This window comes from Ranitomeya variabilis, chromosome 2, assembly GCF_051348905.1.
Source record: "Ranitomeya variabilis isolate aRanVar5 chromosome 2, aRanVar5.hap1, whole genome shotgun sequence".
NCBI classification, from domain to species: Eukaryota; Metazoa; Chordata; class Amphibia; order Anura; family Dendrobatidae; genus Ranitomeya; species Ranitomeya variabilis.
The window spans coordinates 24,965,297-24,980,748 of record NC_135233.1 but is presented as its reverse complement, the minus strand read 5'-3'; the positions used below and the strand labels follow the sequence as shown (position 1 = coordinate 24,980,748).

Genomic DNA, 15,452 nt, shown 5'->3' with positions numbered 1-15,452 from the left:
GCAGCACCACACTTCACCTGTAGAGGGCAATGTTCAGAGAGAGTCACAAATGGGTGCTGATCATAGGACTGAGGCCAACTGCAGCACCACACTTCACCTGTAGAGGGTAACGTTCAGAGAGAGTCACAAATGGTGAGTTATCATAGGACTGAGGCCAACTGCAGCACCACACTTCACCTGTAGAGGGCAACGTTCAGAGAGAGTCACAAATGGGGAGTGATCATAGGACTGAGGCCAACTGCAGCACCACACTTCACCTGTAGAGGGCAATGTTCAGAAAGAGTCACAAATGGGGCGTGATCATAGGACTGAGGCCAACTGTAGTACCACACTTCACCTGTAGAGGGCAATGTTCAGAGAGAGTCACAAATGGGGAGTGATCATAGGACTGAGGCCAACTGCAGCACCACACTTCACCTGTAGAGGGCAACGTTCAGAGAGAGTCACAAATGGGGAGTGATCATAGGACTGAGGCCAACTGCAGTACCACACTTCTCCTGTAGAGGGCAATGTTCAGAGAGAGTCACAAATGGGGAGTGATCATAGGACTGAGGCCAACTGCAGCACCACACTTCACCTGTAGAGGGCAATGTTCAGAAAGAGTCACAAATGGGGAGTGATCATAGGACTGAGGCCAACTGCAGTACCACACTTCTCCTGTAGAGGGCAATGTTCAGAGAGAGTCACAAATGGGGAGTGATCATAGGACTGAGGCCAACTGCAGCACCACACTTCACCTGTAGAGGGCAATGTTCAGAAAGAGTCACAAATGGGGAGTGATCATAGGACTGAGGCCAACTGCAGCACCACACTTCACCTGTAGAGGGCAACGTTCAGAGAGAGTCACAAATGGGGAGTGATCATAGGACTGAGGCCAACTGCAGTACCACACTTCTCCTGTAGAGGGCAATGTTCAGAGAGAGTCACAAATGGGGAGTGATCATAGGACTGAGGCCAACTGCAGCACCACACTTCACCTGTAGAGGGCAATGTTCAGAAAGAGTCACAAATGGGGAGTGATCATAGGACTGAGGCCAACTGCAGTACCACACTTCTCCTGTAGAGGGCAATGTTCAGAGAGAGTCACAAATGGGGAGTGATCATAGGACTGAGGCCAACTGCAGCACCACACTTCACCTGTAGAGGGCAATGTTCAGAAAGAGTCACAAATGGGGAGTGATCATAGGACTGAGGCCAACTGCAGTACCACACTTCACCTGTAGAGGGCAATGTTCAGAGAGAGTCACAAATGGGGAGTGATCATAGGACTGAGGCCAACTGCAGTACCACACTTCTCCTGTAGAGGGCAATGTTCAGAGAGAGTCACAAATGGGGAGTGATCATAGGACTGAGGCCAACTGCAGCACCACACTTCTCCTGTAGAGGGCAATGTTCAGAGAGAGTCACAAATGGGGAGTGATCATAGGACTGAGGCCAACTGCAGCACCACACTTCACCTGTAGAGGGCAATGTTCAGAAAGAGTCACAAATGGGGCGTGATCATAGGACTGAGGCCAACTGCAGTACCACACTTCACCTGTAGAGGGCATGGTTCAGAAAGAGTCACAAGCCCTTCCTGTTAGTGATTGGTGGGGGTCTCCCACTTCCAAGCAATGACGGCCCCTCTTAGTTATGTCTCGCTTTTGGACTTCTGATGTAACCACCGGATTTGGGTCTTGCAAATTGAATTGCTCAATCCTAATATTTACCGGTAATAACACTGGAAAACTCAGGATATATGGGATCAAATTCATCACTTGCGGGGTTTTGTGTTTTTTGCTACCGTTATTTTGTGCCAAATTCTTTAAAGGGAACCTATCACCCCGTTTTTTTCGGTATGAGATAAAAATACTGTTAAATAGGGCCTGAGCTGTGCATTACAATAGTGTAGTTTGTGGACCCCGATTCCCCACCTATGCTGCCGAAATACGTTACCAAAGTAGTCATTTTCGCCTGTCAATCAGGCTGGTCAGGTCGGATGGGCGTGGCTTCTTCCCCCAGATATTGCGTAGTTTTCCGTTGGTGGCGTAGTGGTGTGCGCATGTCCAACGTCCCCAATCCTGCACGGGGGGGTGAAAATAGCAGCGATGTCCGTTATTCCATTGGTGGTCGGTGGGCGTGGCCATCTTCCTTTGGCCGCGCGTGCGCAGAAGCGGCGCTCTGCTGGCCGCGGCTTCAGGAAAATGGCCGCGGGATGCCGCGCGTGCGCAGATGGAGATCGCGGCGGCCATTTTCCTGAAGCCGCGGCCAGCAGAGCGCCGCTTCTGCGCACGCGCGGCCAAAGGAAGATGGCCGCGCCCACCGACCACCAATGGAATAACGGACATCGCTGCTATTTTCACCCCCCCGTGCAGGATTGGGGACGTTGGACATGCGCACACCACTACGCCACCAACGGAAAACTACGCAATATCTGGGGGAAGAAGCCACGCCCATCCGACCTGACCAGCCTGATTGACAGGCGAAAATGACTACTTTGGTAACGTATTTCGGCAGCATAGGTGGGGAATCGGGGTCCACAAACTACACTATTGTAATGCACAGCTCAGGCCCTATTTAACAGTATTTTTATCTCATACCGAAAAAAACGGGGTGATAGGTTCCCTTTAAAATTTCGCACGATGTTCATGAATTTTGGACACGTTGAAAAATGCTCTTTGTTTTTGTTTTTCACTTTTTTTTATCTCCTTTTTAGCGCTCTTGTCCATTGAATTTATATGATCCCTTTTATTTTTCACTTTTCCATTTTGAAGACTTTTATATAACACTAGATGGTGGCCCGATTCTAACGCATCGGGTATTCTAGCGTATGTATGTATGTATATAGCAGCCACTTAGTATATAGCACAGGCCACGTAGTATATACGAGCATTTAGTATTTAGCAGACGCACAGTATATAACACAGTCACATAGTATATAACACAGCCCACGTAATATATAACATAGCCCATGCAGTATATAACACAGACCACGCAGTATATAACACAGCCCACGCAATATATAACGCAGCCCACGCAGTATATAACACAGCCCATGCAGTATATAGCACAACCCACGCAGTATATAACACAGCCCACATAGTATATAGCAGCCACGCAGTATATAACACAGCCCACGTAATATATAACATAGCTCACGCAGTATATAACATAGCCCACACAGTATATAACACAGCCCACACAGTATATAACACAGCCCACGTAATATATAACATAGCCCACGCAGTATATAACACAGCCCACACAGTATATAACACAGGCCACGCAGTATATAACACAGCTCACATAGTATATAACACAGCCCACGTAGTATATAGCAGCCACGCAGTATATAACACAGCCCACGTAATATATAGCACAGTCCATGCAGTATATAACACAGCCCACGCAGTATGTAGCACAGCCACGTAGTATATAACACTGCCCACGTAGTATATAGCAGCCACGCAGTATATAACACAGCCCACACAGTATATAACACAGGCCACATAGTATATAACACAGCCCACACAGTATATAACACAGCCCATGTAGTATATAGCAGTGTGGGCACCATATCCCTGTTAAAAAAAAATAATAATTAAAATAAAAAATAGTTTTATACTCACCCGTCGGCGTCCAGCGAAGCTGTCCCGATGCGTGCGCAGCTGCCGCCAGCTTCCATTTCCAGCGATGCATTGCGAAATTACCCAGATGACTTAGCGGTCTCGCGAGACCGCTAAGTCTTCTGGGTTATTTCGCAATGCATCTCTGGGAACGGAAGCTGGCAGCAGCCGCGCGCGCATCGGCGGACGACGGAAAGTGAGAATTGCATTTTTTTTGTTTTTTATTATTTTTAACATTAGATCTTTTTACTATTGATGCTGCATAGGCAGCATCAATAGTAAAAAGTTGGTTACACAGGGTTAATAGCAGCGGTAACGGAGTGCGTTACACATAACGCGGTCCGTTACCGCTGGCATTAACCCTGTGTCAGCGCTGACTGGAGGGGAGTATGGAGCGGGCGCCGGGCACTGACTGGACGGGAGTAGTGAGGGACTAATTCTCGGCCGGACTGTGCCCGTCGCTGATTGGCAACGCGGGATTTCCAGGACAGACAGAAAGACAGACGGAAGTACCCCTTAGACAATTATATAGTAGATTTGCTTAACAAATTTTCTTTTACCTGATCACAGTTGTGTAAAAGAGGGAGAGGGGTCCCACAGAAAAAAAAAACCATGGAATGGAGTCTAATCTGACCCCCGTACTGTACATGAGACCCCCGCAACGTTCCAGATACATTTCATGTCAGAGCCTCCCCTGCAGCTTCCAGTGTACGGTGCCCGGTGGGATGCTGTGTGGGTAGAGGGTGATTTATGGGAGACATAAAGGATAATCAATCATATAGGGAACCGTCCATAAATCTGAATGTGAGTAATGATCCGTAGTGCTCAGCCCACCCCCAGGAAATGTCTGTACTTAGACTGACATCAGATATTCACAGTGGAAGTGACAGGCTCTGCTGAAACAGATGAAATATCCAGCCTTCGTCAACATTTTCTTTTCTAATTATTTACTGATTATATCTTTATTAGCACTTGGAACTCCATATTAGTGATACAGAGCTCCAAATCCCCTGCATAGTCAAAGAATGCTGAAATATTTATACAGCCACCACTAGAAGGAGCTCAGTACATACAGATTTATACAGCCACCACTAGGAGGAGCTCACTGCATACAGATTTATACAGTCTCCACTAGGAGGAGTTCAGTACATACAGATTTATACAGTCTCCACTAGGAGGAGCTCACTACATACAGATTTATACAGTCACCACTAGGAGGAGCTCACTACTTACAGATTTATACAGCCACCACTAGGGGGAGCTCACTGCATACAGATTTATACAGCCACCACTTGGGGAGCTCACTACATACAGATTTATACAGCCACCACTAGGGGAGCTCACTGCATACAGATTTATGCAGACACCACTAGAGGGAGCTCACTACATACAGATTTATACAGTCACCACTAGGAGGAGCTCACTACTTACAGATTTATACAGCCACCACTAGGGGGAGCTCACTACATACAGATTTATACAGTCTCCACTAGGAGGAGTTCAGTACATACAGATTTATACAGTCTCCACTAGGAGGAGCTCACTACATACAGATTTATACAGTCACCACTAGGAGGAGCTCACTACTTACAGATTTATACAGCCACCACTAGGGGGAGCTCACTGCATACAGATTTATACAGCCACCACTTGGGGAGCTCACTACATACAGATTTATACAGCCACCACTAGGGGAGCTCACTGCATACAGATTTATGCAGACACCACTAGAGGGAGCTCACTACATACAGATTTATACAGCCACCACTAGGGGGAGCTCCCTACATGCAGATTTATACAGTCACCACTAGGAGGAGCTCACTACATACAGATTTATACAGTCACCACTAGGAGGAGCTCACTACTTACAGATTTATACAGCCACCACTAGGGGGAGCTCACTACATACAGATTTATACAGTCTCCACTAGGAGGAGTTCAGTACATACAGATTTATACAGTCTCCACTAGGAGGAGCTCACTACATACAGATTTATACAGTCTCCACTAGGAGGAGTTCAGTACATACAGATTTATACAGCCATCACTAGGGGGAGCTCGCTACATACAGATTTATACAGTCTCCACTAGGAGGAGTTCACTACATACAGATTTATACAGCCACCACTAGGAGGAGTTCAGTACATACAGATTTATACAGTCTCCACTAGGAGGAGTTCAGTACATACAGATTTATACAGTCTCCACTAGGAGGAGTTCAGTACATACAGATTTATACAGCCACCACTAGGGGGAGCTCCCTACATGCAGATTTATACAGTCACCACTAGGAGGAGCTCACTACATACAGATTTATACAGCCACCACTAGGAGGAGCTCACTACTTACAGATTTATACAGCCACCACTAGGGGGAGCTCACTACATACAGATTTATACAGTCTCCACTAGGAGGAGTTCAGTACATACAGATTTATACAGTCTCCACTAGGAGGAGCTCACTACATACAGATTTATACAGTCTCCACTAGGAGGAGTTCAGTACATACAGATTTATACAGCCATCACTAGGGGGAGCTCGCTACATACAGATTTATACAGTCTCCACTAGGAGGAGTTCACTACATACAGATTTATACAGCCACCACTAGGAGGAGTTCAGTACATACAGATTTATACAGTCTCCACTAGGAGGAGTTCAGTACATACAGATTTATACAGTCTCCACTAGGAGGAGTTCAGTACATACAGATTTATACAGTCACCACTAGGGGGAGCTCACTACATAAAGGTTAATACAGCAGTGAGCGCCCTCTGGTGGCTGTATAATCTAATTGAGCTGAGTTTTGGTGTTTTGTTATGGTGCCTTTGTGTACGGTCTTTACAGTGACTCTGGCATTTGTAAGATTACATCTCCCAGTATGCCGAGTCACTGATGCAGTGTGTGAGATGAATGAATATAAGAACATGTTCTTTATATAGATCCTGACCTCTCACATGAGGTTTTCATTCTTCCCTCAGCTCTGACCTAAATCTTTCTTTTCTACCTTGGACTTTTTATAACCCAGAGCTTTTCTATTAACACAGTGTTTTTTTTCTTTGACAGTTGATGACTGCCGGCTCCTCTGCAAGTTACCGAAAGTGAAGTGCTTGCGCAACGACCAAAGGGAAGGTATGCGCCTATCAGGGGACTCATCTACAGACATGGCCTTAACATTAATGGACAGGAGCTCAGAGCTTATAGACCTTGTACTGGGAGCAGCCAAGATTGATTGTTATAAGAACTGACCTGAAGTTGCCTTTTTCCTGAGAAAGTTGGGGTTTTGGTTCGGAGGGGGCGAAACTTCTGAGTGGCCCCTGACCAGGTAACCTTGAATACAGCTAGGTGACACACCCTAATAGTGGAGGAGAACCTCAGTAGATGACTGCGCTGTTACTGAAGATAATCTCTACATAACGACCAACACTGATATCACCGCCATATGGTCAGTGGTAGATACCAGCCCTACAGAACATAAAAGAGATAGTAATATCATATCATTATTATCATATGGCACAGTTACAAATAATGACTTACTGCTGACGTTCTTTCTGATGGAATCGTTCATTTTTCCCTTCTTTTCCATCTGGCCCAGACCGACATGACAACTTCAACAGCCAGGACTCGGCTGCAGAGAATACAACAAAGACACATTTTTACCGTCTCATATTTTCAGCACTGTCCCCAATGGGACTATTTCCAACCTGCACAAACTGCATATTCTGCTGATACCCCAATGCTGAGCCGCTGCTGCCGTATGTGTCCCTATTACTGCCCCTGATACCCCAATGCTGAGCCGCTGCTGCCGTATGTGTCCCTATTACTGCCCCTGATACCCCAATACTGAGCCGCTGCTGCTGTATGTGTCCCTATTACTGCCCCTGATACCCCAATACTGAGCCTCTGCTGCCGTATGTGACCCTATTACTGCCCCTGATACCCCAATGCTGAGCCGCTGCTGCCGTATGTGTCCCTATTACTGCCCCTGATACCCCAATACTGAGCCGCTGCTGCTGTATGTGTCCCTGTTACTGCACCTGCTGTGTGGTTCTCTGTACCCTCTAAATTCTAAATCAACCCTCTAGAATATACACTGCTCAAAAAAATAAAGGGAACACTAAAATACCACATCCTAGATATCACTGAATGAAATATTCCAGATGCAAATTTGTATTCATTGCATAGTGGAATGTGTTCAGAACAATAAAACATAACAATAATCAATGTAAATCAAAATGAATATCCCATGGAGGTCTGGATTTGGAATGATACACAAAATCAAAGTGGAAAATCAAATTACAGGCTGATCCAACTTCAGTGGAAATGCCTCATGACAAGGAAATGATGCTCAGTGGTGTGTGGCCTCCACGTGCCTGTATGACCTCCCTACAACGCCTGGGCATGCTCCTGATGAGGCGGCGGATGGTCTCCTGAAGTATCTACTCCCAGACCTGCACTAAAGCATCCGCCAACTCCTGGACAGTCTGTGGTGCAACGTGACGTTGGTGGATGGTGCAAGACATGATGTCCCAGATGTGCTCAATCGGGTTCAGGTCTTGGGAATGGGCGGGCCAGTCCATAGCTTCAATGCGTTCATCTTGCAGGAACTGCTGATACACTCCAGCCACATGAGGTCTGGCATTGTCCTGCATTAGGTGGAACCCAGGGCCAACCGCACCAGCATATGGTCTCACAAGGGGTCTGAGGATCTCATCTCGGTACCTATTGGCAGTCAGGCTACCTCTGGTGAGCACAGGCAGGGCTGTGCGGCCCTTCAAAGAAATGCCACCCCACACCATTACTGACCCACTGCCAAACCAGTCATGCTGAAGGATGTTGCAGACAGCAGATCGCTCTCCACGGCGTCTCCAGATTCACGTCTGTCACATGTGCTCAGTGTGAACCTGCTTTCATCTGTGAAGAGCACAGGGTGCCCTCATAGGCATCCATATAGTATAATTCACTCCCCATAGGCAGACTCTATAGTATAATGCGTTCCCCCATAGGTGGACTATATAGTATGCACTCCCCATAGGCAGACTCCATGATATAATGCACCCCCCCATAGGCAGACTATAGTATAATAATCTCTCCATAGGCAGACTATAATATAATGCACCCCCCATAGGCATATTTTATAGTATAATGCACCCCCCATGGGCAGACTCTAATATAATGCACCCCCCATAGGCAGACTGTATAATATAAAGCACCTCCATAAAAACAATAAATCCAATACTCACCTTTCCTCCTGGTTCCTTTGCTGCTCCGACCGCCCGCACATCTCTGGACAGCGAGCACCGAGTAGTGACGTTATCGTGACCCCTGTCAATGTGTACCTTTGTCAGACGATAGCTGATACAGTTGAACTTGTGATGATGGGCTGGGGGCCCACTGCTGGCATCTGGCCACTCGGTTTGTTCAGGGGCCCCATAGCAGCCGGGTTGCAGAGCAGGAAGATCGATTTTCCCTGTTCTCCTGCAGAATGTAACTGTATCGACGCGCTGTGCACACAGATACAGTTACTGTGGCGTAGTTCCGGGTGGGCCCCCTCAGAGTGCGGTGCCCCGGGGCGACGAGCTACACTACTGGTGACAACCAATTTTGCCGTCATTGCGGCTACAATGACGATTGTAGTTATTTATTTGCTTCTGAGTGTACTATGAATGAAGCATTACATATCTCTCCTCTTAGATTTCTGCACGTTAGGGTGGATTTGCTTTCCCAGGGTTTACAAAAGCCAAATTAAGCATTTATAAAGCACTGGAGGTTGTTGGTTTTCCCAGCTTATATATAGTTTCTTCACAATGGAACAGAATAGGACAAGTCAAGTTTACATTATTAAACCCACCCACCCCACTTCCTGTAGATGGACAAAGACCCTCTCCCACTTCCTGTAAAAAGACAAAGACCCACCCCCACTTCCTGTAGATGGAAAAAGACCTGCCTCTACTTCTTGTAGATTGACAAAGACCCTCTCCCACTTCCTGTAGATGGACAAAGATCCACCCCCACTTCCTGTAGAAAGACAAAGACCCACCCCCACTTCCTGTAGAAAGACAAAGACCCTCTACCACTTCCTGTACATGGACAAAGATCCACCCCCACTTCCTGTAGAAAGACAAAGACCCACCCCCACTTCCTGTAGAAAGACAAAGACCCACCCCCACTTCCTGTAGAAAGACAAAGACCCACCCCCACTTCCTGTAGAAAGACAAAGACCCTCTTCCACTTCCTGTAGATGGACAAAGACCCACCCCCACTTCCTGTAGAAAGACATAGACCCACCACCACTTCCTGTAGAAAGACATAGACCCACCACCACTTCCTGTAGAAAGACAAAGACCCGCCCCCACTTCCTGTAGATTGACAAAGACCTTCTCCCACTTCCTGTAGATGGACAAAGACCCATCCCCACTTCCTGTAGAAAGACAAAGACCCGCCCCCACTTTTTGTAGATTGACAAAGACCCACCCCCACTTCCTGTAGAAAGACATGACCTGCCCTCACTTCTTGTAGATTGACAAAGACCCACCCCCACTTCCTGTAGATGGACAAATACTCGCCCCCACTTCCAGTAATTCAGTGGAACATAATTTAAACTGAAGTGAGAAGCATGGAGACATAGTTTTGCATAACAGCTGCATACACAAAGTAGTCGGAGATTTTTAAAGGTGCATTTTCCTTTAGATACACTGGAACAGTAGAAAGGACAGTTGTAACGGTGGTCATAGCTTTAACGCTTTATTTATGTAAAGCTAACAGAGCTCCGGAGCCGGATCAGATGTAACAGAAACCCCCCATAAATGTGTAACCTGCTGTTTACTTTAGTCAGAGCACAATGTAACATAATTTATATTCATCACCCCCGTCCGGAATGATTCCTTGTATCTTCTATCTCACTTCTGGATGTATCAGTAGATGGGAAATATTAGGATTTTATTGGCACATAAAATGTGATTTGCGCCGCGCGTGTCCGGATGCATTAAACATCACCGTAAAATCAGCGGGGATGTTCCTCGTACACTTTTTGGGTAATCAATCAGTTTCCGGCTTCTGATATAAATTCAATTCCTTTGTGTTTGGGAATAAATCGCGCCATAACCAGCGACGTTGACTCTAATGGAGCGACACCGCCTCTCTGAGCAGCGCGGCTACATCATCCATGGGCCGTACCCCCCTCTGATAACACATCTCATGCATATCCATCATGAACGCTCGCAGATGATTCATGTACCGACCGCATCAAAGCTGTCGCGGGCTCACTGAGCTCGGGGTAAAACCATTTAGACAGTAAGAATTCAATTTTTCTAGCAAGAATGGAAGTAATAATTATGCATGTAAACAGAAGTGACATATGTGTATATATCATCAATCTGTCCCGGCTGCACGATCTCCCTATATCATCCCAGCAAGAGATGGGCAGGCTCCATGCCTGTGTATTACTGCAACCAATTAGAAATTCTAGGTATTCTGCTACCTCTAGATGGCAGTATGCAACATGCTACTTATGGATGTGTTTTGCCCACAGCATTCCATGTGGTTAGAAGTGGTATTGCAAGGGATGCCAATACAGATGAATGCAAAGAAGGCTTCCCCCGGCTCACAGGCCCCTTAGCGGCCACGTGCCTCTGCCAGAGAGTAGACTCTACCTAGGTACAATGTCTCTGAAATGAAGATTCAGGGCATCCAACAGACTCTGTGCAAAATGGTAACCCCCAAAAGATGAAGAAAGATGTTTCCTTCACAAAGGCGTCCTTGGACAATTCCTGGTTTTGCTCAGTTGTAGATGTCCATGAATGACTGGACGGGCAGTCCTACCTATATCTCCATCCATAACAAGTCCTTGTGCCCATTGGTCGGTCTACCAGAAGACACATTAGTCCATAGAGTCTTCATCATGTCATTCGGAAGCCCTGGAGTAGACTCTGTTACATAGTTGGCTCTGATGATCTTATGGATGGACTTGGGTTTCCACCAGTTGGGCTTATGGTCCACCAGTTGGGTCACCCTCACAGACCAGACAGCGTCGCCGTAGAATCAGCGAGTCGTCTAGTTGTAGCAGTAGGAGCTGTCCCACTTGCCCTAGCCGAGTCCCCGCCAGCGGGGAAGAAGGGCGACATTGGGCCTCCTGGTGGTGGAGCGTCCACTCTGAATCCTATGATATAGTCACACACTGGGGATATCCGGGGTGCCCGTCCCGCCATTGGTTATCTCCTTGTACATGATTTTTCGCTTCACTTTCTAATGTGAGACCCCCAATGTTCTGACTTGGCCGAAGGATAGGACGGCCACATGTCAGTGACTGCTCGTCCGGAAACGTTGGGTGTGAACCGCCTCATCTGACATCATTGTTATTGGATCATCATCTAATAGAATTTAGAGAGATGTCATTTTTTTCTTTATGATACGAGGTGCGGATGTGATAATTCTGGGAGAAAACACAACCATTCATCTGCATAATGTATTCATAATCACATCAGAATATTCATGAGGCTTCACGGTGAATTCTTCTCTACGTCCTCCCACGTACATGAGACATCAGGCGCTGACATTACTGACCCGCCAGCGAGGAGAGCGCCGTGTCAGTCAGGTTGTCACATGAGACATGCTTCATTCCCTGGGTCCGGGACCCTCGGCCATCTGTCCTCCTGCAGCTGCTGCTGGGTATCAGTATCTGATACTAACCATTTCACTACCCTAGACCACCAGGGCTACAGGCACTAATGCCTGCGCTAACATACTATGGCTACAGGCATTAACCCCTCTACTAGCCTAGACCACCAGAAAATACAGACACGAACCCCTCCATGACTCTAGATCACCAGGGCTACAGGGATTAACACCTCCACTAACGTAGACCACCAGGGTTACAGGCATTAACCCCTCGACTAGCCTAGACCACCAGAAAATACAGACATGAACCCCTCCATGACTCTAGACCACCAGGGTTACAGGGATTAACACCTCCACTAACGTAGACCACCAGGGTTACAGGCATTAACCCCTCGACAAGCCTAGACCACCAGAAAATACAGACACGAACCCCTCCATGACTCTAGATCACCAGGGCTACAAGGATTTACCCCTCCACAACCCCAGACCACCAGGGATTCAGACATTAACCCCTCCATGACTGTAGACCACCAGGGCTACAGGCATTAACCCCTCCACTAACGTAGACCACCAGGGTTACAGGCATTAACCCCTCGACTAGCCTAGACCACCAGAAAATACAGACATGAACCCCTCCATGACTCTAGACCACCAGGGTTACAGGGATTAACCCCTCCACTAGCCTAGACCACCTGAGTTAGACATTAACCCCTGCATGACTGTAGATCACCAGGGATACAGACATTAAACCCCCAACCACTACCCTAGACCACCAGAGATGCAGACATTAACCCCTGCATGACTGTAGATCACCAGGGTATTCAGACATTAACCCCTCCACTACCCAAGACCACCAGAGATACAGACATTAACCTCTGCATGACTCTAGATCACCAGGGATACAGGTATTAACCCCTCCACTACCCCAGACCACCAGGGCTGCAGACATTAACCCCACCGCTAACGTAAACCACCAGGGCTACAGGCATTAACACCTCCACTAGCCTAGACCACCTGAGATACAGACGTTAACCCCTGCATGACTCTAGATCACCAGGGATACAGGGATTAACCCCTCCACAAGCCTAGACCACCAGGGATGCAGACATTAACCCCTGCATGACTGTAGATCAACAGGAATTCAGACATTAACCCCTCCACTACCCTAGACCACCAGAGATGCAGACATTAACCCCTGCATGACTCTAGATCACCAGGGATACAGACATTAACCCCTCCACTACCCTAGACCATCAGGGATGCAGACATTAATCACTCCTATACCCTTGACCACTAGTAATACAGGCATTAACCCTTCCTTGACTCTAGAACATCAGGGATACAGATATTAACACATGCATGACTGTAGACCACCAGATATACAGGAATTAGCACCTACAGCAACAGGAATATAGTCAGTTACCCCTGCATGACTCTAGACCACCAGGGATACAGACATTAACCCCTCCTATACCCTCGACCACTAGTAATACAAGCATTAGCTCTTCCATGATTCTAGGCCACTAGAGATGCAGACCTTAACCCATGCATGACTGTAGACAACTAGAGCTAGATGCATTAACCTCTGCACAACTCTAGACCACCATGGATATAGGCATTGGCCCCTACAGCACCAGGGATGCAGACAGTAACCCCTCCACTCCACTACACCACCAGGGTTACAGGCATTAACCATTCCACTACTTTTGACTATCAGGTGTACAGGCATTAACCGGTCTTATACCCTAAACAACTAGGCATACAGGCCTTAACCCCTGCACTATTAAATACCAACGGAGATACCCTAGACCACCAGGGAAACAAACATCAACCCATTCACTAATCTAGAAGAGCAGATAAGAGCAGTCAACCACTCATGAGCATGACCAGTAGACCTAGACCACCTGAAAAATACACATGGACTCACTCCCATCCTAGACCACCAGGGAATTGTACATTTACCCTCCCTCTATCTTAGACCACCAGGGAAAGGAACACTAACCCCTCCATTAGTGTAGACCACCAGGTCAACATACGCTAATCCCTTACCTTCCCCACTTCACCAGGAAAGTGGTTATTACCGTATGAGCTACATAGTGGTTCCTACTCGCCATTTATCTGTATAGCCGCTTTATTCATGCTGTGTGTGGCGGTATAAACACGTGTTTAGGAAAACCAATTCCCAGTACGTCTTTTTTTTATCAAAATTGGGAACAGATCTCGGCATAAGAGAATATAAATATACCCTGACGTGTTCTCAGGGGTCCGGTCCCGAATCACTGCCGTCTAATGAGTTATTTAATGTTTTGCAAAACATTTCAGTATTATCCCAAATCCATCGACCTTTCGATCACGCGGGATCTTTACGCGCCCGTCGTCTGGCGCTGTTTATGACCACCGGCGGATGGAGCATGCCGTGCGCATCGCTTTATCTGGGAATCCAATGTGCATTTGTTCCGTCTTCGCTGATTCAATCTTTGTTTTGAGCGAAGAAAGTTGGAAAGGAAGTTCCCGTGATGGCGGGAGATTGTGGCGATAGATGTGCAGTAAAGCGCGTCGGGGACTCTTTAAAATTCATAGTCTGATCCTTCTCTGTGGAACAAGGTAAATTTGTTATCAAAATGATGGAGGCCTTTCCAGGTCTTTCAATTTTTTTTTTTGCTGCCAAGTGTCGCTTTTACGGCTCCTGCTCTATCGAGGGAGCGTGCGATTGTTCCAGGCTCCTGCCGTTTACACATTTATTGAAAATTTATGTTTCGGGGTTTTTTTGTGCAGGTAAAAAAGACAACAATTATATAGCGTTAATAAAAAAAACAAACATTTAACACTTGATAAAATGTAACATCGAGGCACAATCCAAAGGCGGCGATCGTCCCTTCTCGGCAGCACCGCCGCGTTTCAGTGCCGAGATTCTTTCATCCTCGCATATTGTTGCTGCTCTTGTCACAGACGGTGACCACAGTCGTCTCCTAAAATACTCTGTGCTGCTGCAGAGCCTACTCCTTCTACTATGTAAAAACAAAATTTCGCAGCAAATACACAACAAAATCTGTGACAAACCCGGATGCAGAGTCGTCACAGTCATATTTTGCCATGGATACTACCGAATGCGTTGGAAAGTGGAAAATCTGCAATAAATCTGATTTTTTTTTCTCAAGCAGCGTAGATCTAATTTCAATTTTTCTCAATTTTCCTGGTAGAAGGTCCTTCCTCAAAAATCTGCCCTGTGAG

General features: G+C 46.8%; 1 protein-coding gene across 1 annotated transcript in view; it reads left to right on the top strand.

Annotated features, from left to right (window-relative positions):
- GALNT14 (polypeptide N-acetylgalactosaminyltransferase 14) overlaps positions 1 to 15,452 on the top strand; it is a 460,225-nt gene that overhangs the window by 362,396 nt on the left and 82,377 nt on the right. Inside the window, exon 5 of the mRNA XM_077282130.1 lies at positions 6,672 to 6,737. Coding sequence (XP_077138245.1) covers positions 6,672 to 6,737 — 66 coding nt within the window. The remainder of the gene's footprint in view (positions 1 to 6,671; positions 6,738 to 15,452) is intronic.